At 37.9% G+C, this 21,053-nt stretch overlaps 1 protein-coding gene across 1 annotated transcript in view; it reads left to right on the top strand.

Annotated features, from left to right (window-relative positions):
- The window catches only part of DNAH5 (dynein axonemal heavy chain 5), a 222,492-nt gene that overhangs the window by 102,797 nt on the left and 98,642 nt on the right, over window positions 1–21,053 (top strand). The window contains exons 41-47 of the mRNA XM_063087541.1: window positions 1,502–1,655; window positions 5,918–6,064; window positions 8,899–9,140; window positions 11,604–11,780; window positions 12,624–12,825; window positions 13,688–13,830; window positions 14,563–14,697. Of these exons, the coding sequence (XP_062943611.1) occupies window positions 1,502–1,655; window positions 5,918–6,064; window positions 8,899–9,140; window positions 11,604–11,780; window positions 12,624–12,825; window positions 13,688–13,830; window positions 14,563–14,697 (1,200 nt within the window). The remainder of the gene's footprint in view (window positions 1–1,501; window positions 1,656–5,917; window positions 6,065–8,898; window positions 9,141–11,603; window positions 11,781–12,623; window positions 12,826–13,687; window positions 13,831–14,562; window positions 14,698–21,053) is intronic.

Here is a 21,053-nt window from a genome sequence, read left to right as displayed (position 1 = left end):
CTGCCGTGCCCGAGCTTGGCTTGGCTCTGTCTTCCACCTTGCATTTGCCACGTCATTTTGATCTCCAGACTCCTGTATCTGACTGTTATTTGCAATAATCTCATGTGGCTTTCAGCCGTCATTCTTTACTGCCACCCCCGGCACTTGTGATTTTTTCCTTAGTCTCTGGGGGACCCAGAGGGTGCAGTGGGTGGGTTATTAGGTGTCTGGACTTCCCATGATACTTGGTGCAGCTTTAACTTTTTATAATCTCCCTAGGAATGGAAATGAATCATGTAAACCTGGTGCCTCAATTTCTTTTTCTATAAAGAAGAGATTGGGGAAAAATGTTGCTGTATAGAAGTGGTGATTATCTCATATTTATAAACTGCATTTAAATTCCTTGTAGATATTTGTAATAAAAATCAAATGTGGTAGTATTTAATGTATATTTTGCTTTAAAAATCAGTATAGAAAATCTGAATTTCATGATCAGGTAAGAGTTATCATTCATTCTGCAAATGATTTCTTCATCGTTTGGCTAAGTTAATTGTAGAACTACCTAAAAAGCTAAGTTTTTTATAAGATGACTTACATTAGCAATTTGTAGCTTATGAAAAATCTGAAGGGCAAATACAAAACATAAAGTGACACATGATTAGTGTCCAACATTACTTAAATAAAATTAAAATAGTCATTTATAGTGAGTTCAATCATAACATAATGGTTAAGCACATGGACCGTGGAGCTGAACTTCTTGGGTGCAAATTCCCACTCCATAACTTTACAAGTTGATCATCTTGGGCAAATTCGTTGGTCACTCTGTGCCTCAATTTTCTTGTTCTGTAAAATAAAGATATTTATAGTACCAGTTTCATCATGTTATTATGAAGATCAACCCTAGAATAGTGTCTGGCACAGAGTAACTTCTACACATTTATTGATAGGCAAAATCTATGCAGCAGACTTATAAAGACAGCTTGAAATTTATGTGGAATTTCAATCAACCTGGTATGCTATAAATTTTGCTAGTTGTGAGTATCAACTTTTAAATTAAATATTTAAAAAACATTTTGCTACTTGAGTCCTCATTGTTAACTTGCTCCTCATATGTACGTTCAATAAAGTGTTAATATAAATGTATTAAATTCCCAAAGACAAATGCGGATGTCTCTCTCAGACTGGGATAACAGTTTGATTATACTCAGCGTGATTTTTGTCTATGTTCATGCAATACATTTTTTTTTAGTTTTGTAAAATATATAACATCAAATTTACTATTTTAATCATTTTTAAGTATCTAGCTCAGTGGCCTTAAGCACATTCGCATTGAGCAACCATCACCACCACCCATCTTCAGAACTTTCTTCATCTTCCCAAATTGAAACTTTGTACCCATTAAACAACAACTCCTCATTCTCCCCCTGCCCTCCATGACTATGCATTTTTTTTTTTAAGCACAATGTTAAGTCCACATTGTTGTTGATGTGGTCCAATGCAGGGTTTTTTGTTGTATTTTCAGGTTGAAGAAGCTGGTTTAATCAACCATCCTGCCTGGACACTGAAAGTCATCCAGTTGTTTGAAACGCAGAGGGTGAGGCACGGAATGATGACCCTGGGGCCTAGTGGAGCGGGCAAGACCACCTGCATCCACACCTTGATGAAAGCCATGACAGGTACGGGGCAGCCAAGGTCATTGCCCTGGGTGACTCATTAATCTAGTTTTGGCATATTAGACTGTTCAGGAGGGACCCAAAGGCAGATACATTAACGTATTTTTTATAGGAGGGAATTCTGCTTTACTGATTCTTGGGTACATTTCAGAGATAATATATTACATTAACGGGCTAGAGAGAAAAAACAATTTTTTAAAGTGACTAGGCACTGTGCTGTATGTTTTACATATGTATGTCATTTAATTTTCATGATGATCTTGAGAGAAGGCTATTATTATCCCCATTTTGTACAAAAATCAAGGCTAAAATTCAGAAATGTCTAAGGTCACAAAGATGGTAAGTGATGGGATTCAGAGTTAAGCTTAGGGCCCACTAACAAAAAACCTCAGACTTTTCACAATATACCGTGCCACTTCCCAATAAATGCAAAATGCAACATGTTACTTCCTGATAAATTTAAAATAATTCCAATTCCAATGCTTAAATTCTATGTGTTGAAATTTTCCTAGTTATAAACTAATTTTCCACTTAGAATCAGATATTTTTCTGATGAAATTAAATAGATGGATTCTATTTCCAGATGTCCCTAAGCCTGACATCTAAGTTCCTCACCTTAGGTCATCTATTGCCACGTTCATGATTTTTCTTGTTTTCACTGGTTTTGATCAGACATTGATGATTCTCCTCCTAAAAATATTGGCAGCCCTTAGTCATGGCAGCGTTGAGTTCCAGAATTTCCCAGAATGTTGGCTGTTGGAATGCGACATATATACTCCCACAGGGAAAAGGTACCTGGTTGAGTTTTCAGTCAGCTCAGGGAGCCCCAGGGCACTGCTCCTGGTGCAATGCTGGTACGTTGTAGGTGGTTGCTGGAGATTGTCAGTATTCATTCTAGGGCCCTGCACATATTGGATTTAGACTCAGTTTCCTCAGTTATTGGATGAAGTGAATTCTGTGTATTCTGAGCCTGTCCCTACCTCCACCAAAACTGAGAACTCACACCTGTGAGACTTATCATGTGATTTTTTCATGTATGCTATTAAGATTCTGTTTGGAGATTTTTATACGTTTTAAAATGATTATGCTTTCCTTGTCAAATGATGTTTTATAATATTTTTATTGCAGTTATAAAGCTGCCTCCTGTTAACATAAAGCTACAATGCACCTGGTATAATGACTTGAACAAAATGAGCATTACCTGTTAAACATATAGATACATTATGTATAACACATCTGAGTTATGTAATCCATATGGCATCATTGAGTTTGGAGAGGTCCCCTGCAAAAATGAATTAATCATTAGACTAGCTCCTGTTTATTAACCTGCTCTTGCTTTTTGTACATAGGGCAAACCTTTATTTTCTTAAGTAACACATTGTTTCTTGCTGAAAACTTTAACTGTCCAAAAGATTGAGAAGATAATTGGATTGAACTTCTACTAAAGAAGTGCAGATCCATGCATGGCATTTTTTCCCTGATTTATCATGTATTTGCTTATCAAGTGTTTTTAGTATTCTGTACATTTGATGTTCTGCTAGATTCTGTGTTAGAGAGGGAAAACAGGTATGAAAAAGGATAGTCATGTGTTTAAGGAGCTTAGAGTGTAGTGGGAGGAACAAACATGGACAGAGATAATTATAACTCAACATGGAATTGCTATGAGGAAAATTTGGACAATTATGCTATGAGTAGAGGCAAAGGAGATCAGAAATTCCTTCTAAGGAAGTACAGAAAGACTTATGGAGTAGGGGCCACTTCATCTGAATCTTGAGGGTTGAGTAGCAGTTGGATAAAAGGCACTTTTAGGAGAAGGAAGAGCATGTGCAGATAAGAGGGATGGGAGAGAGCATGATATACCCTGGGAAGTGCATTGGCTTGAAATGCAATTTGTGTGTGGGGTAGGAGTGGGGGAGGTGAGGCTGGATGTGGAGGTATAGGAGATGCTATCGGTGCCCAGCGCCACCCTCCTTTGGCCTCGTCTGCTGTAGATGAGGCTGTGTTGGACAGTTCACCCCCGACTCCCAAGCTCTGGTGGTGTCTCCCAGATTTTCAGCCTTAAGGCTTTGCTTGAAGCCAGGAAACTGGCTCAGCCTCAAAGTAGGAGTTGAGTGGGAATTAACATCGTGGAGGCAGCCATACACTCAACCAATGGAAGAGAAGAGGTGGTGACAAATGTCCTGCTTCCTGTTTCAGAGGGATACTACATCTGTGACCAGATCAGCAGTGCACCTTTTATTGGCTTTTTCTTCTTTTCTGTTCACTATCTCTGTCCTATCACTCCAAACTCTCAGGACACAAGTCCTTGTCTTAGGCTCTGCTTTCAGAGGAATCCAAATTAGGACAGTAGGCAGGGCATGAGGAGCCTTGTAAGTCATGCTGAATACCTGGATTTTATTCTGTAGGTGATGGGGAGCCATTGAGCCGGGGAGTGGCACCATCATTCCAGTGTGTAGAAGGCCACCTGGTGGTCATCTGGAGAACAGACTGGGGGCAGGAGGGGCGGTCTCAAATCCATAAGGAGATGACAGCAAGGGAGGGGTCCATGAAGGTGGAGTGATCAGGACCAAGTCAAGAAATGCCTAGGAGAATCAAGAAGAATTAGTTTAACCAACATTGTGAAAATCAAGCATTTTTCTTGGAGTGCTCTTATAAAAATGTTATGGTTCTTTAAATGAAAACAACAACAAAAAAATTCTACCTACTGTCATAATGAAATAGTTTTTGATAGTTCCTTTTGTTTGGGCAGCAGCTCAAGTTCAGTTTTCACGCATGATACTGTCACACGCTTTAAGATTTTGCTGGTCTTTTGTAAAGTGTGATTAGATTTAAAACATAGTGTTGCCAGAGTCTTATGGATATCATCTATTGCAAGAGCTAAATTATGGCTGTTCAGTTTAACTTCAGCACTATACCATATTGCAGATAACTATCCTGATCGTTTTTGTGATTTCTAAAAAGAAAAATGTTATCTAATTTTCTAAATAAGTTTATCAGTTAGGGTTCTCTAAAAAAGCAGAACTAGTTGAATATATATACACACATACATACATATATATACACACACATATATGTGTATATGTGTATGTGTATATATAAATTAATGTGTATATATATATGGAGATTTATTCTGAATAACTGGTTCAAGCAATTACGGAGGCCAAGAAGTCCCATAATCTGCCATTTGCAAGCTGGAGACCCAGGTAAGCTGGTGGTGTTATTCAGTCCAAGTCCCAGAGCCTGAGAACCAGGGGAACTGATGGTGTAAATCCTAATCTGAGGGCTGGAGAAGATGAGATGAAGTGTCCCAGCTCAAATATGCAGGCACAAAGCAAAAGGGGTGAATTCCTCCTTTCCCTGCCTTTTGTTGTATTGGGGCCCTTGACAAATTGGATGATGCCTATCCACATTGGGGAGGGCATTCTACTTTGTGGAGTACACGGATTCAACTGCTGATCTCATCCGGAAACACTCTCATAGACACATCCAAAAACAGTTTAATCTTGGCACCCTGTGTCCAGTCAAGTTGGTATACATTAAAACCCAGGAAGATGGCTAATTTTATAACATCTTCTAATGTGCACGTGTAAGTATGCATGCTTGTAGTTGCCAATCTATCACTCAGCGAGTAATGTTTTAGCATTTGCTCTTATGATTTTATACTTTAAACCCTACTCTTCACTCTTCTGCTCATTAGCCAGTCCCTTATGTGCAAACTCCCATCCCGCCTAAGGGTAGGTTTTGAGTTTGAAAAATTCGAATACATTTCTTGAAGTTGGCCACAAAAGAAAATCCTGGATTCATGCACAATTCGTTTAGCTTATCTTTTCCAAGGTGACCAAGAAAACGTATCAGCAAATCAAAGCTGGAAGTGGAGAGAATGAGGCACCTTCTAGGTGATATTTCAGGCACAAGGTTTAATCTACTATACTATAAATCAAAGAGTTTTTGAGTTGAGAAATTTAGAGAACTTCCAGATTATATTAGTATTTTCATAAATCCCAGCATGGTATCCTTTTTCTCCCCTAAGCTATATCAATTTTCTTTCACAGAAGATAAAAAAAAAAAAAGTGCTTTAGTCAGTAAAGTATAATGAGGCTAATTATGATAATTTGGAATGCAGTAAGACATATATTTTCAATGTAATTTTGCATTTTTCATATTTTGAGCAGCTGCTGACAGTACACCACAAATTACTGCAATGTTGCTTAATGATGGTTCACTCCACATCTGAGAAGTTTATAATTTGGATTTACTTGATATAGATTGTGGAAAACCACACCGGGAAATGAGGATGAATCCCAAAGCAATTACTGCCCCACAGATGTTTGGTCGGCTTGATGTGGCTACAAATGACTGGACTGATGGGATCTTTTCTACCCTTTGGAGAAAAACATTGCGAGCTAAGAAAGGTAGAAAATGAATTATGAGTATTATTTTTGACATGTACTTCTACGTAAAATCCTTGGAGGCTGGATAGAATTAGTAGAACAACTGTATTCTCCATATCTTAGCCAAGACTAAGAAGTCATAAATCAGTGTGATATTTGTGACTATTGAAATAAGAAAGTTATGAATTCATGTATTTCAAATCTTCCCCCCCCTCTTTTGAAGCAATAATTTTTGGAAAAATATTTCTGCATCCCTGTGATATCTTAGAATAAGATAGATGGAAAAAGGTGTTAAGGAACAGCTTTTTGATAGTATCGAATAACATGATTTTACCATGACTGTTTTCACTGAATATTTTACATATGTTACTCTTATTTAAGTATAAGTAAGTACAGCCTATTTTTAAAAACACTGGTTCCCCTCTAAAATCACAGGAGAAAATGGGCTTCTTTGGAGAGAAAATTGTGTATTTCAAAAATAAGGTCTGTATTGAGCCAATTAATTACTCTGTTTAGATGGGCACCAGTGTTTGGTTGTTTAAGCAAATGTGTTAAGGGTTAGTGGTTCTGTCTGAAAAGTCTCTCACTTACGGACCCTGTAAATCGAACCCAGTGTTCCCAGAACATAAGCTCAGATGAAAGCGGTGACAGCAGCTCTCCTCTCATTGCGTTTTCTCACTCCTGAGTGACTAGGAGAAAGACACAGTAAACATGACTGCAGGGAGAAAGAAAAGCACGGGACAGGGAGGAGATCCTGGGTTTACCTTCTGGGTCTACCCTTTGGGCAACCGTGTTCTACTGAAAAATGTTTAAGGTAGCACCATTGACGTTCTCATTGAAAGAAGGTAGACGATCAACCTCACATCAATTATCAAAAGAGGAATGAAAATGCTTCATTTCTAAATTGTGTTTATATTACAAATTGCTGTTGTTTTACTGAAAAAAAAAATCAAATTTTGTTTCTGGTTTATTCCAGTACCCTGTGTAAACACAGACCCTGTGACCAAAGGCTACCTCAAAGAATAGGAGCTCAGAGAAGGTTTTTTTTTTTTTTTTGTTTTGTTTTTCCCTCTGAAAAAGGCAGCACATGCCTTTTCTTTCAAAGTGACTCTGGTGATTAGATCACCATTTTACTTGAATTGTGAATTGAATGGGCCTGATTAGGATTTTTGAAGCATTTTATTTGCAATGGAATATTCCACAGTTGTTGCACAGCAAAGAAAAATTAGAACCACAAACTTGGTCATAGTGATGGTAAGAGGAGATAGTAGATAAGAAATTAAGCAGAATGCTACTATTAAATCCAATACCTAAATTTAGAATGGCATTCCTGTTGGGCTTTCTACTGATATTTGTCATTTTCTACACCTCCAAGTATCTCCTTAAATGACTCCTGTCAGATTTTGTTCCCAGTGTCCCTCTGAAGTTAGTCTATCAAGGATACTTGTGACCTCTGGCTTGTCAGATACAAATTGCCAGTTCGTCCTGCTCTCAGTAGTATCTGGCCCAGTTGATCCCTCTCTTCTTGAAACCTTCCTTCACTTGACTTCAGGGATTGTTCATCCTGCTGGCTCTCCTCCCATGTCTGCTTCCTTGAGATGTCTGAAGAGGGGCGAGCCAAGAAAGGAGACCACAGAAGTCTAAGCCTCTGTCTTCAGACCTCCTATTTCTCTCTCCACTTACTATCTAAGAGAAACTTACCCTGTCCCATGGTTGTATGTACCGTCTCTGTGCTGATGGCTTCCATATTTTAACCTCCAGCCCCAACCTCTGTCTTGAGCTACCAACTCAACAGCTCCTGGACATCTCAAACGTAACAAGTACAAACCACAATTGATTCCATAGCTCTGCCTGTCTTGCCAAGTCTGTCTTTCCAACTGCACTCATACACTTCTTCCCCTCCCTGTCTTCTCGCCAACCAGGTTCAACTTCTTATTGTTTCCGGGACACGATCACCTGTTTTAGTACATTTGGGCTGCTATAACCAAGTACCATAGACTGGGTGGCTTACAGACAACAGAAAACTTATTTCTCACAGTTTGGGAGCTGGACGTCTGATATCAGGGTGCCAGCATGTTTGGATTCTGCAGAGGGCCTTCTTCTGGGATGTACATAGCTGAGTTCTCACTGTGTTCACACATGGCATAAGGGGCAAGGGAGCTCTCCGGGGTCTCTTTTATAAGGGCACTAATCCCACTCATGAGGGCTCCACCTTCATGACCGAATCACCTCCCAAAGGCCCCACCTCCTAATACCATCACTTTGGAGGTCAGGATTTCAACACATGAATTTTGGGAGGTCATAAACTTCAGTCCATCGCATTACCCAGAGTTTGTACCTGCTTCAGGGTCTTTGCACTTTCTATTCCCACTGTTTGAAAAATTCTACCTCTAGATCACTTCATTCTCCTCTTGGAATATTTCATTGACCACCTTACCTAAAACAATGCCCCATCCCCCAATCCTGCTTAATTTTTATCTTACATATCTCTTTGCTTATTTGTCTGATTGTCATCTCTACCTCTTAGAACGTAAGCTCTGTGAAGGTAGCACATTGTCTTATTTACCACAACATCCCCAGACCCTAGAACAGTGCTGATATATCGAAGGAGCTCTATGAATATTTGTGCAATGTACAAATGACTTTTTGATTTGATTTTGAGCCTTAAACAACTGCTATATAAAGAACATGAAAAGCCTCATGCAATCAAATAAGATAGTCATTTAGATCAAAGCTTTTTAAAAAATATCAATAGAAATTGCACCAAATTATAGTACTTCTTCCAGCTTTATAGTTATGTATATTTACATCTACATGTATGTATGCTTTTTTCCCTTTTTGGTGGGGTAATTTAGGGGAACATATCTGGATAGTTCTTGATGGTCCAGTAGATGCCATCTGGATTGAAAATCTGAACTCCGTTTTGGATGATAACAAAACTCTAACACTTGCCAATGGTGATCGGATTCCCATGGCTCCAAACTGCAAGATAGTTTTCGAACCTCATAACATTGACAATGCTTCTCCTGCTACTGTCTCAAGAAATGGAATGGTTTTCATGAGTTCTTCTATCCTCGGCTGGAGTCCTATTCTTGAGGTACGATTGAATCCTTCTTTTGTATAACTAAAAAGGAAAACAGATCCTATAGCACTCTTCTAGTGTGTGTGCCAATTTTTCTGCAGTTGGTGGTGCAATTGCGTTTTTATGCTAATGCTTATGGAAGATTTTTGAATGCACTGGGACATTCAAACCCTGATGGCCCCTCACGGGTTTCTTCAGTGCTCTCCTCTAATCACTTCAGAACTGTGATTTGCATCCCGTGGGTTGCAAAGTAATTGCCAGGCCTACGTGAACCAATAATCCCGCCAAACCGTGTCTGAGGACTGAATAAGTAAAATTTAATTTGTTCACTTTGAGGATTCATTACACTTTTAAAAGGTACTCATTCACATAAAGTTTGGGACCAGCCATCTTAGAATATTAACTTGGAGACAATTTATTAAAATTGCATATAAGGAATTTTTATGAGATTCAGTAGTCATAATATTCGTTTTAAGTTTGTGCTTGGAAATAATATTTCAGATAATATCTCTTCAATTCATGATCAGGTGTAGTATTTTATTACCACCAATATATCCTAGGAAATATTGGTCAGAATTTGATTGTAATTAAATGCCTTGTATTCTTAGATATTATACTCAATAAATATTATAATGTAAGGCAGATGCTTATTAGAGAAGCTTATTCAAAAATCTTTTTTGATGTAGTTGGTCAAATTGATTATTTTAATTTACATAAGTTTTTTGAAGATGATTTTGCTTGAAAATTTCATGATTTAAATAAAGTAGATGTTTATTTCATATTGCCATTATATTTTTCTACTTTTATTTCTATATGGGTGTATCCTCACTTTTATTGATGTCTTTCCAGAAATTACACAACTCTGGGTTACAAAAGGGTTTAGATTTGGTAAAGTATGGAGACGTGAAGAAGGAGAGGATTATTTAGTAGAATAATACTATATATAGTTGAATGTGTCACTAAAAATACTTCTAAGGTTTCATATTTTACAATTAAATTATCCATTCGTTAAAGAGAAAAAGGAACAGGGGTGTCTCAACCCTTGCTTTGCAAATGTAATCACCAATGACAGTTCTTTAAAACCCAGAAGTTTGGGTCACATCCCAATCCTACCAATTAGAATCTCTGGGGAGGAGACTCAGGACTTTTTTTGAAAGCAGCACATACATTTTTTCATATAGCCAGGCTTAGTAGCCACAGATACAGAAACTTCATGTAAAAATATATTTGTGTGATTTTTTTTCCCCAAGATACTTTGATTTGACAAAGGTTTTTGAAAAATACTTTTATACTATGAGCTAATGAATATTTAGAGTTTTCTGTTTATAAAATAAGCTTCTATTATAGTCTGTCCATCTTGAGGCTGAATAAGACTTTTACATTAATCCTACACCTACTTAATAATATTTGTACACACTTTTAAATAATGCAGTTTCTCCTTAGAAATGGTTGGGTAGAAGCAAGACTCACAAAGAATCAGACTGGGAGTGTTTAGAGCACTGCTAGGCAGATCTGAGAGAGTTATTAGAGGGTAGATCCATTGAGAAGTTGTGCTGGTGGGCATCTCCAGTCTCAGGGAGTCGAGCTGGTTACCTGCCCTAGTGAATGTGGTTCTTTGGTTCAGTCAACTCAAAAGTGCTGTGTCATGCTTTTGTCGAGGTGAAGTCATGGTAAATTTATGAATTAATAAATAATTCTGAATCAACATTTTCTTGCTTCTCTTCTGAGTCTCTAATTGTTTCTAGCAATATTGAGGTGGAGAATGAGCTGGTCTCTTGCCTTGAAGAAAATTTGCCTCACCTTCAGAAAATGTTGTGTGTTAAGGGTTATTTTGCCATGAATGACACACACTTTCTTAATATTAGGATCCCCTAATGACTAAGTTCTTCATTTTCTTGAATATTTGCTGATATTTTTCTACACTGATTATTAATTTAATTAGAGGAAATAAAAGAAAAAAACAAATTGTTGTAAATCTTTGTTTTTCATTTTAAAAAAAATCTGGGAATGGATTTCCTGAGTTCATCTTTATTCTTTACTTTTCTCCCCCTAAGTTATTTCTTGACTTATGTATATGCCTCCTATTTTCTCCTAGTACATTATCAAGAATTGAAGACTGTTTATCTTGGCTTTAAGCATATGTATAGAGTAGGAGCTGAGCCTGTGGACGCTGGAGCCAGACTCTTTGGGTTTGAGTCCTTGCGAACTACCAACTGTGGGATCCCGGGCAGGTCACTTACATTCCCTCAGCCTCAGTTTCCTCATCTGTAAAGAGGGATAATGATAGTTCCAACATCATAGAGTTGTTCTGAGGATTAAATGAATTATACGTGAGAGTTTATAGCAAGGCTTGGCACAACATAAGTGCAGTATAATCATTAGATATTATTATTATCATGGTTAATTGATACTTTAAAAACTTTTGTCCAAAAATGGCCATTTTCCTGGAAGGTAATGCACTAATCTGTGAACTAACAGAGTTTTCTTAAGAAACGCTCACCTCAAGAAGCTGAAATCCTTCGTCAGTTGTACGCTGAGTCTTTTCCGGACTTGTATCGCTTCAGTATTCAGAACTTAGAATACAAAATGGAGTTGCTGGAGGCCTTTGTAATCACGCAGAGCATTAACATGCTTCAAGGCCTGATCCCTCCGAAGGTAAACTGCTCTACTTTTCAGAGAATTTCTTTTATGAACGGGACCATACTGTGCAGAAAGTACAATATTTGAAATGAGATTCAGTTAGAGCTGTGCGGGAGGGGGAATGTTTTAAACATGAGCCCTGAATAAGTTGTGTTTTTTTCCCACATCTTTTTTTTCACAAAGCAAGCTGTATTAATCCGTTTCTGTTGCTCATAACAAAATACATGGAACTGGGTACTTTGTAAAAAAATGAAATTTGTTTGCTTACAGTTTTGGAGGCTGGGAAGTCTATGGTCCAGGGAACACATCTAGTGAGGGTCTTGGTGGTGGTGACAGTGACGGCAGGTTATCACATTGCAAAATGATGGAGCAGAGAGAGAGAGAGACAGACTCTTCTCTCTCTTCTTTTAAAGCCTTCAGAACCATGACCCTGACCACCATTTTTAATCCATTCACTAGGTTGGGTCCTACAATCCAACCACATCTTCAAGGCTCCACCTTTCAATTACCAGACTAGGATTTCCCACCCTCAGCAGTTACAGTGGGGATTAAGCTTCAAGTATATGAAATTTGGGGGACAGAATTCAGTCAATCCACAGCACAGGCCATGGATTTGGAATTTAGTTGCTGGTTCACAAAGACATCTCATAGTGTCCCTAATTTATTTTTAAAGCCAGCTGGGTATTCCTAGAGATCAGTTCCTCATTTGGTCCCCAGTTTTTTTCATCCTGTCCCTGGTTCTTGTCTTGGGGGAAAGTACTATCCTTTTCTATGTGTACTGTTTCCATTGACACCCTAAAGCAAAGTTTTGGTTAGAGAATCAAGCAGTGGAAAAAGAGAAGTTTCTTTGGTCCCCAGGAGCAAGGCGGGGAGGTGAGCCCGGAGCACCTGGCGAGGCTGTACGTCTTCGCGCTGCTGTGGAGCGTCGGGGCGGTGCTGGAGCCCGACGGCCGGCGCAGGCTGGAGCTGTGGCTGCGCGCTAGGCCCGCCGCGCTGCACCTGCACCTGCCACCGGAGGGCGCCGGCGACACCGTGTACGACTACTACGTGACGCCCGATGGTGAGGACTATCCATTCCGTGCTGACACTGCAGATGGGGACAGTTTCTTCCACATGGCCAATGTTCACACCAAGTATTTTCTTCTAAGTGGTAATGAAGACGGTTGGCTGTAAAATTAAAACGGAAATTTTCATGTGTAAAGAAAGCTCATTGTTTCTTTTTAAAAAATTCACTTTGATGTGTCCTGAATGCACGCTTTCCCCTTGTTACACATGCCATGCATTGAACTTTTGGTGAATCAAGAACAATTTAAAAAATCCTAAATCAGATTCATTTAAGCCATTCATTCGATATAATCAGCAATTTACATAAAAATGACAAAAGTTTGAAGTATATTTTTAGCAAATATGTGTGTATGTATCTCTAACTATATTTCTATCTCTCTATCTCTGTCTATATACTTTAAGGTTATTTATATGTGCATGCGTATATACAAAGTATGTATGTACATATACATGAAATATGCATAAACATTTATATATTATTTTTAGGTATGTGGCATCCTAGGGTCTTTTGCCTAAAGCTTGTGAACGTAGACATTTAAAAATGATTAAGATTTTGGGTACATGCTACTTTCACTCTGTTCTGTATTTTTATACACTTATATTATTGAAAATCTGCATATTTAATAATCAATTCCAAGATACTTTCTAGTATTTCTTAATATTACCACTTTGTTATAGTTCCTTGGGAAATTCTGGCTCAGTTAACATACTTGTATTCTTAGGTCTCTAATTCAATGATCTTTATTTTATGAGGAGCATTTAGAAGGTGCCCTCATAAAATTTCAAGGATATCTGCTCATCACAGTCAGGAATTAAATTATTGATAGGGAGATGCAAATGTTCTCTGTTCCCTTCAGGTAAATGGACGCACTGGAACACCTGTACCCAGGAATATGTGTATCCATCTAATACCACCCCAGAATATGGCTCTATCCTGGTGCCAAATGTTGACAATGTGAGGACTGACTTTCTAATTAAAACCATTGCTAAACAGGGCAAGGTATGGCTTTTTAACTTTTATTTAAAACGGCATATTTTAAAATATCACTTGAAAAGATGAAGCACTCTGCATTTATTTTAGAATGTTTTACGTTTCTGTTTAGAATAAATAAAAATATTACCTAAATTAGCAAGTACTTCTTTTTTTATTCCCAAATAACAACATTGGAGTTGAATAGTTGTAATTCATAATTGTCATTATTTCTCATGTATTAGTTGAGAGAAAGTGAATTTTGACTTGTTTTTCTAAAGAGAAGTCCTTCCCTTTTGATCACTGACCTAGTTTCCCAGGGCTGCCGTAACTAAATATCACAGCCTGAGTGGCTTACACCACAGTCATTTCTTTTCTGACAGTTCTCGAGGCTGAAAGTCCAGGATCAAGGTGTCAACAGGTTTGCTTTCTCCTGAGGCTTCTCCCCTCGGATTTCAGATGGCCGCCTTCTCACTGTGTCCTCCTATGGCCTTTTTCTGTGTGTGTGTGTGTGCATCCCTCGTGTTTCCTTGTGTATCCAAATTTCCTTTTCTTGTAAGGACACCAGTTAGTTTGAATTAGAGCCCACCCTAAGGGGCTTATTTTACCTTAGTCACTTCTTTAAAGACCTTTTCTCCAGAGACAGTCATATTCTGAGGTGTTGGGGGTTAAGGCTTCAACATGTAAATTTGGGGGGTACACAATTCAACCCATAACAATTACTTTATTTCTCAAATTTCTTTCTCAACTCCTCTATTTTAGGCTGTGCTGTTAATTGGTGAACAAGGAACAGCCAAAACAGTCATAATCAAAGGATTTATGTCAAAATATGATCCTGAAAGTCACATGATCAAGAGTCTGAACTTTTCTTCAGCAACCACCCCCCTGATGTTTCAGGTACTGGCTCTTTGGTATTGCTCATTAAACCCAAATTCCTGATAAACTTTGGAGGCTTAGATCTTTTATTATGCCTATGCCCACCGAACTTTCATGGCCGTGATAAACCCCCTACATATGTCTGCCATTATCTCTGTTATTCGAAGGCAATAGTCTCTCTTTAGTTAGATTGTAATATACACTCTTAAGTTATGGAGAAATAAAAAGCTTATATAAGGTGCTGCAGGCCTCAATACTTGTATTAGTCAGGGTTTTCTAGAGAGACAGAAGCAATAAGATATGTATGTAAGTATATGAGAGGGGATTTATTAGGAGAATTGACTCACACCAGGCTGAGGGGTCCCACGACAGGCCGTCTGCATACTGGGTGCTGATAGCATGGCTCAGTCAGAGTCTGACCACGCAGCCAACAGTGTCCTTGGTGTAAGTCCTGGAACCCCAAAGCTGACGAGTCTCGAATTCTGATGTTGACGGACAGGAGGATGGATAGAGAGAGCTGGGATACACCTTTTTTCTCCGTTTTTGTTCTCTCCGGCCCCCCAGTGGATTGTATGCTTCCTGCCTGTGTTGAGGGAAGACTTTTCCCACCCAGTCCACTCAGGCCCGCATGCTATTGTCTTCTGGAAACACCCTCGTGGACACACCTAAAATGATAGCTTTACCAGGTTTCTCTGCATTCCTTCATCTAATTAAGTTGACACCTAGAATTAACCAGCACAATATTGTTTAAAATATCTATGTAAAAAAATGCTGTGAACATGCAAAATCCAAAATTTGAAAGAAATATCATTCGTACTTCCACCTAAACATACATTCTCTTCCCAGTGGCTGCTTTTCTGTGGGTGTTACTATTATTCTAGACTTTAAGCGAGGCACTTTGGAGTCATCTTAGATGGTCTCTCTTGAATCAAAGGCTGTCAGTGTGTCTAAAGAAAGGCTTTTCACATCTCTTCCTTTTTGTCATGCTCTCTGTTCACTTCTGTGTCATTCACTTCTTCATGATTCCATAGCAGGGTATCAGCGTGGAAGAATCGCAGCTATTCTTGGTTCATGTCTAATTCTCTTCCAGTCTAGATTTTATTTCCTTCCAATCTCTGTTTCCTAAAATTCCACTTTCATCTTGTTGTTCTCTGACTTAATATTCCACCATGGCTCCCATGATCAATTGAAACAAGGTGTAAAATCTTAGAATCTTGGCATATGAAATATTTCACCCTATCATATCGTAGAGGAATGACATTTAAAAAAAAAACCCCTCAGATTTGCATTCCTTTTGTCAGTGAAACTGCTGGGAATAACCTGGGTTTGCAGTGGCTGAATGGTTCTTTTTCTTCCAGTCCTAAATTGTGTAAGATCTTATTGAAACCAGGGAGGAAATCCTAAATGTCAGTCCATGCTTCAATAATTGCTCATCATCTCTCGTCTTTATTAGAGCATTAATACATTACCAAAAAGATACATCTCATAAATTGAAAATGGAAAGGAAATTTTTAGGGAAACAAAAGTTTGCTTTTGATGAACTTTGTCATTTTTTAGTTGCTTGAATGAAAATATCAGATCAGTGAAAATTGTTGAAGTCATGGCTAAATCGTGACTTTTTATCAGTTAGTTTAATTGGTGATAGCAGCATACCAATACACTAAGACCATTGAGTAAATTTTTAAATAGGAGAGTCAACTTCATTATATTCTTCTGTTGGAGATGGAATTTCCAAAACCGGCTAGCCTTGTGTTGAATGAATACCATTTATATAGTGTCTTGGTGGAAAGATCTGGATGGATGGTTAACCTGAAATTGCAGTGACTCAGCAATGGTGTTTTTGTGTTTGGGGAACAGCACATTGAATTATCCTATGTTAACTTGCAAGATGTATATGTATTCCATTGATACCGCTTTACATTTAAAGAGTTTTTATTAGTTTTAATTTAATTTTAGCATATGAAATATTTTACTTTATATTAGGATAGGTCCTAATGTTAGCTGGCAAGATGCTAACATTTGTATTCCATTGATATTGCCTTGCATTTAAAGAGTTTTTGTTGGTTTTACTTTTGGAAAAAAAAATCCTCTTTAAAGATTATAACCTTATTTGAAGATGAAGTGTTTTAAAAATCATATAGAAGTTTGATTTCTTTTCATTATGTAGGCTAATTATCTCACTCATCATGCTTCTTGAGACTGTATTAAATCATTAGGCTACAATGTAATTCTGAAATAACTACCCAGAGTTAGTGTATACTTCATAGGTTAAGGGCACAGATCTCCCCCGAAGGCTACCCTTACTTCCTATACCAGCCACAGGTTCAGGGGTTCCCAGGCCACCCACACTTCTGACCAAATGGTTACAAATTTGGGTGTTCCCATGATGCTCTCAGGTTTGATAATTCACTAGAATGACTTATAGAACTCAGGAAAGTGCTATGCTTACTATTACAATTTTCTTATGAAGGATACAAATCAGTATCAGCCAAAAGAAAAGATGCATAGGGTAAGGTTGGGAGGATCTCAAATGTGAGTCTTCCCTGTCCTCAGGATGTTTTACCCTTCAGTTACATCATGTACATCACCAACCAGGAAGCTCACCTGAGCCTCAGTGTCCTGAGTTTTTACTGGGGTTTCGTTGCATAGGCATGCTTGCTTGATTGAATCACTGGCCCTGTTATTGAACTCAATCACCAAGTCCCCCAGGCCAATATGAGTGACAAAGACACTTCTGTTACTCAGGAAATTCCAAGGGTAGAAAGGCTCCCTCTCTGGAACCAGGGACAAAGACCAACCAGATTCTTTATTATATGACAAAGCCTTGTCACTGTATTTTTGTTAGCAACTTTGTGATATTTGCTTCTGTAAGGAAGTAAAGATCTATGCTCTATTTCTCTTTAACATGACAGATTTATTAATTTCCCAGAAAAAGCCATAGTTATCTAGAAAATCTGTTTATTGTTTGGTATATAAAATCATAAACCATATAATAAATTTCTAGAAGTGGTACCATATTGAAGTATAGTAATTAGAAGCATAATAAAGTAGGCTTTGAAAACATAAAAATCCATATTCTTTACAGTCCCATATTTTGATTCACAACTGCTCTAGCCTGATTCCCTCTTACCCTTCAGAGTTAAGGTGGGGTCAACGTGTCACTCTTTCTTTTTCTGTTGAAAAGCATCACAGGATCATCTACTCTGTTTAGTGCCTGAGCCTGTTTTGACTGCTGAGCATTAGGGCTTTCTATTAAGCAAGACTCATTAGTTTTAGAAAGCTTTCAATTAGCCAAACTGCTGTAATTAACTTTCTCACTGAGATTTTCAGTCATTCATGCTAAACAGTGCTGATGGAGCAGAGCATTTTTCTCTGTGCCTCCCACTTATCTGGATCCCAACCAAATTGAAACTGTAGATGAGGAAATAGATACTGTCTGTCTCTCCTCTGCTACCGTGATGGCACGTTGTCCAATCAAAGACACACATCTGTTCCTTGACAGATTGTTTTCATCAGGGTTTCCTGTGTTTGCACCTTGGTGTCAACAAGTCTTTTATCAGTAGGAGGACTGTATGTCCCTTTTTGCTAGGGTAGTCCAGTTTACTTCCATTGTTTCAGATTAGTAATTAATAGCATTTCCTGTCACTATCAAAAGTGTCTGGTTTGGGCAAAAATTATACAGTCACCTTAGTTTTTGGCTAAGGGAATTCAGTTGGTTTTTAAAGAGAGATGTCTCATTTTTTTCCCCAAAACTAATATCATGTTTTTAAAATTTTCTTATTTTTGAAAGTAACTCATACATACTTTTAGAAATTTAAACAATACAGAAAGGGAAAAAGAAGAAAGTAAAAATTACTTAAGAGAATTTCTGAAAAGGCTTATTTCTTCTAAAAATAATCTTAACCTGTTTCGAGTACAACAACCATCTTACAAATGGTTGCATAGCAGTAGGTTTTATGTTTTAAAAATCAGAATCACAACACCTGGGAGGAAATTTTACATTTTTTTTTTCTGAGTTCAGAACCGCTTTCCAAGTGACATTTTATGCAGAAGGTTCATCTATAAAATAAGTAGCCATGGATTTGCCGTAGTGATATTGGAGCTGGGCTCCTGAAGCCCCTTCCAACCTGATCTTTGCTTCCTGCAGGGGTCCCTGTAGTTGCAGAAAATCTGTTTGGCTCCTCAGCATATGGTCTGAAGTCTAGTTTCAGGAGGAGAATCCTAAGAGATAACAAGTGAAAATATTTTTTCATTGTAAAGCTCTCTTAAAATGCCAGGTTTTACTGTTAACATTAATGCGCATAGGTGGAAGGAGATTCAAGTCCTATCTGAATTCAAGTACTAAGCTAGAAACCAGATCTCCATATGCTGTGCTGTGCTTTTCCAACTCACCCATATGCCTCCCTCCAATGGATTTTCTTTATCCATGTTAATATTCAAATAGCTGATTTATCATTTAGAGCACTTGTTTTATTTTTAGCTTTCAGTTATGCATTATTGTATTTTTATGTTATTTTTGATATATTTTACTTTTTATATTATACTATTGAGCATTTTAATCATTACTAATGTAAGTAAAGCTTTTCATTTGGTTTTAGTGAATTACAATAAAATGGGAAAATATGTAGGCAGTAAATTTCTTAATAAAGAGTATAGCTCTTCATTTTTATCTTTCAGTTAATAGTACACGTATGAAAACCTAAAACTAAGTATATTTCATATTTCAATTTAATTTTGTATAATATATATGTAAAATGGTTTAGGTGCTAATATATAGAGATATACATGACATAATAAAATATCTTTACATTTTAATAACACGTTAAGCTCACCAAGTGCTTTCACATTATATCATTAATGCGTAATACTCTTATGTATATCTATACACACGTATATACACATGCATGCATATATGATTTACATATCTTTACATACACTCACACTTCTGGGCTGTGATTCAGAAATATGAAGTGACTTACATGAGATCACAGAGCTAATAGTGGAGGAAGCTGTAGTTTAACCCTTTTTTCCCCTCACTGTAAACCCAATCAGAGCTGTTATGTAGGCCATGCTGATTTTGTGCTGTGTTCCATTCATAGAGACAGTTATGTGAACAGTGAACTCAAGAAACAGGCAGTGCACACCCTCAACCGTGCGTGACCCTGCCAATAGCTTTTCCAATGCCGTGTTCCTCCCTTTGTTTGGTTGGGAACACATGCGTACACAACCAAGTACAGCTGATGTGATAAATGCTACTTATGGTGTAATCTAAGTACTAGGGAGCCCAGTGGAGGAGGGGATTAGTTTCATTAGGGGATTATGGAAATCAGTGTAATGAAAGAGTTGACCATTACTTAGGGGAATTTAATATTTATATTATATTAATTTTTGAGAATTATGAAGGCTGAATTGTCTATTAAGAAATTAATTCAGAAAATCGAATTGTCCCAGGTTTAGGGCTCCTAGCTTTGAATTGAAGATGAGAGCTTTCTTCACCTCCATTCTGAAGCCTACCTGGCTTTCTAACCATCTAGCTTTTATTTTTTTAAATGCTGCTGTTGCAACTAGGGTTAATGTTGGTATCCTGTGTGTGTAGATGGACAGACAATGAGATCAGAGCCTTCTTTAGGTTCCATAGATTTCATAAGATGATGTCATGCTGACTACTATTCTCCAAATTCAGAGTAAAGTTATCATCTATTCTCCAAGAACAGCATAGACTGCTGATAGTCCAGGCTTTTGGTAGGGATATCAATTTTTTAAAATCAATATCTGGCTTGAAAGAATTGACATTTATGGAAGCTTATTCATCTAGGCAGTATTTCAAAAAGTGTGTTTGGCTAAGGCTAATTTTGAGAGATTTTGGGGCTTAGAAATATTTACTCTAGAACATATAAATAAGGATCCCATAATGAAAACTGCAAAGCAACATCATTTCATGATACATGTTTAATCGCTGAGTACAAATGAATTAAGACCGTGTGGGACTGGAACAAAGTGGCTGAGAAAGATTATCTAGAAATGAGACTGGAGGAGCAGGCAGGGGGCATCATGCAGTCCCCTGTAAGCCACTAATGGGGAACTTCTGGAGTATTGGGCAGGATTGCATTGCATTTTAGAAAGGTCATTCTGGTTGCAGAGTGGAAAATAAGGTGGAAAAGATAGGGCTGCACTCAGAGAGACCCGAGAGGAGACAGTTGCAGTAATTCCTCAGGAGGGAGGTTGGGCTGGATCAAGATAGTAAAAGTGGGAATGAAATCAGAACAAGGATGCATTCAAATTGTGGTTGGATAGTGGATCTGACAGGACTTGTGGGTGATTGAGTGGATTTTATTGGAGGAGAGACATAGGAGAGAGAGAAAAGTCAAAGATGACTT

This window comes from Cynocephalus volans, chromosome 2 (assembly GCF_027409185.1).
Source record: "Cynocephalus volans isolate mCynVol1 chromosome 2, mCynVol1.pri, whole genome shotgun sequence".
Lineage (NCBI taxonomy): Eukaryota > Metazoa > Chordata > Mammalia > Dermoptera > Cynocephalidae > Cynocephalus > Cynocephalus volans.
Note: the sequence above shows the minus strand (reverse complement) of the source record. Positions and strands in the feature narration are given on the sequence as shown.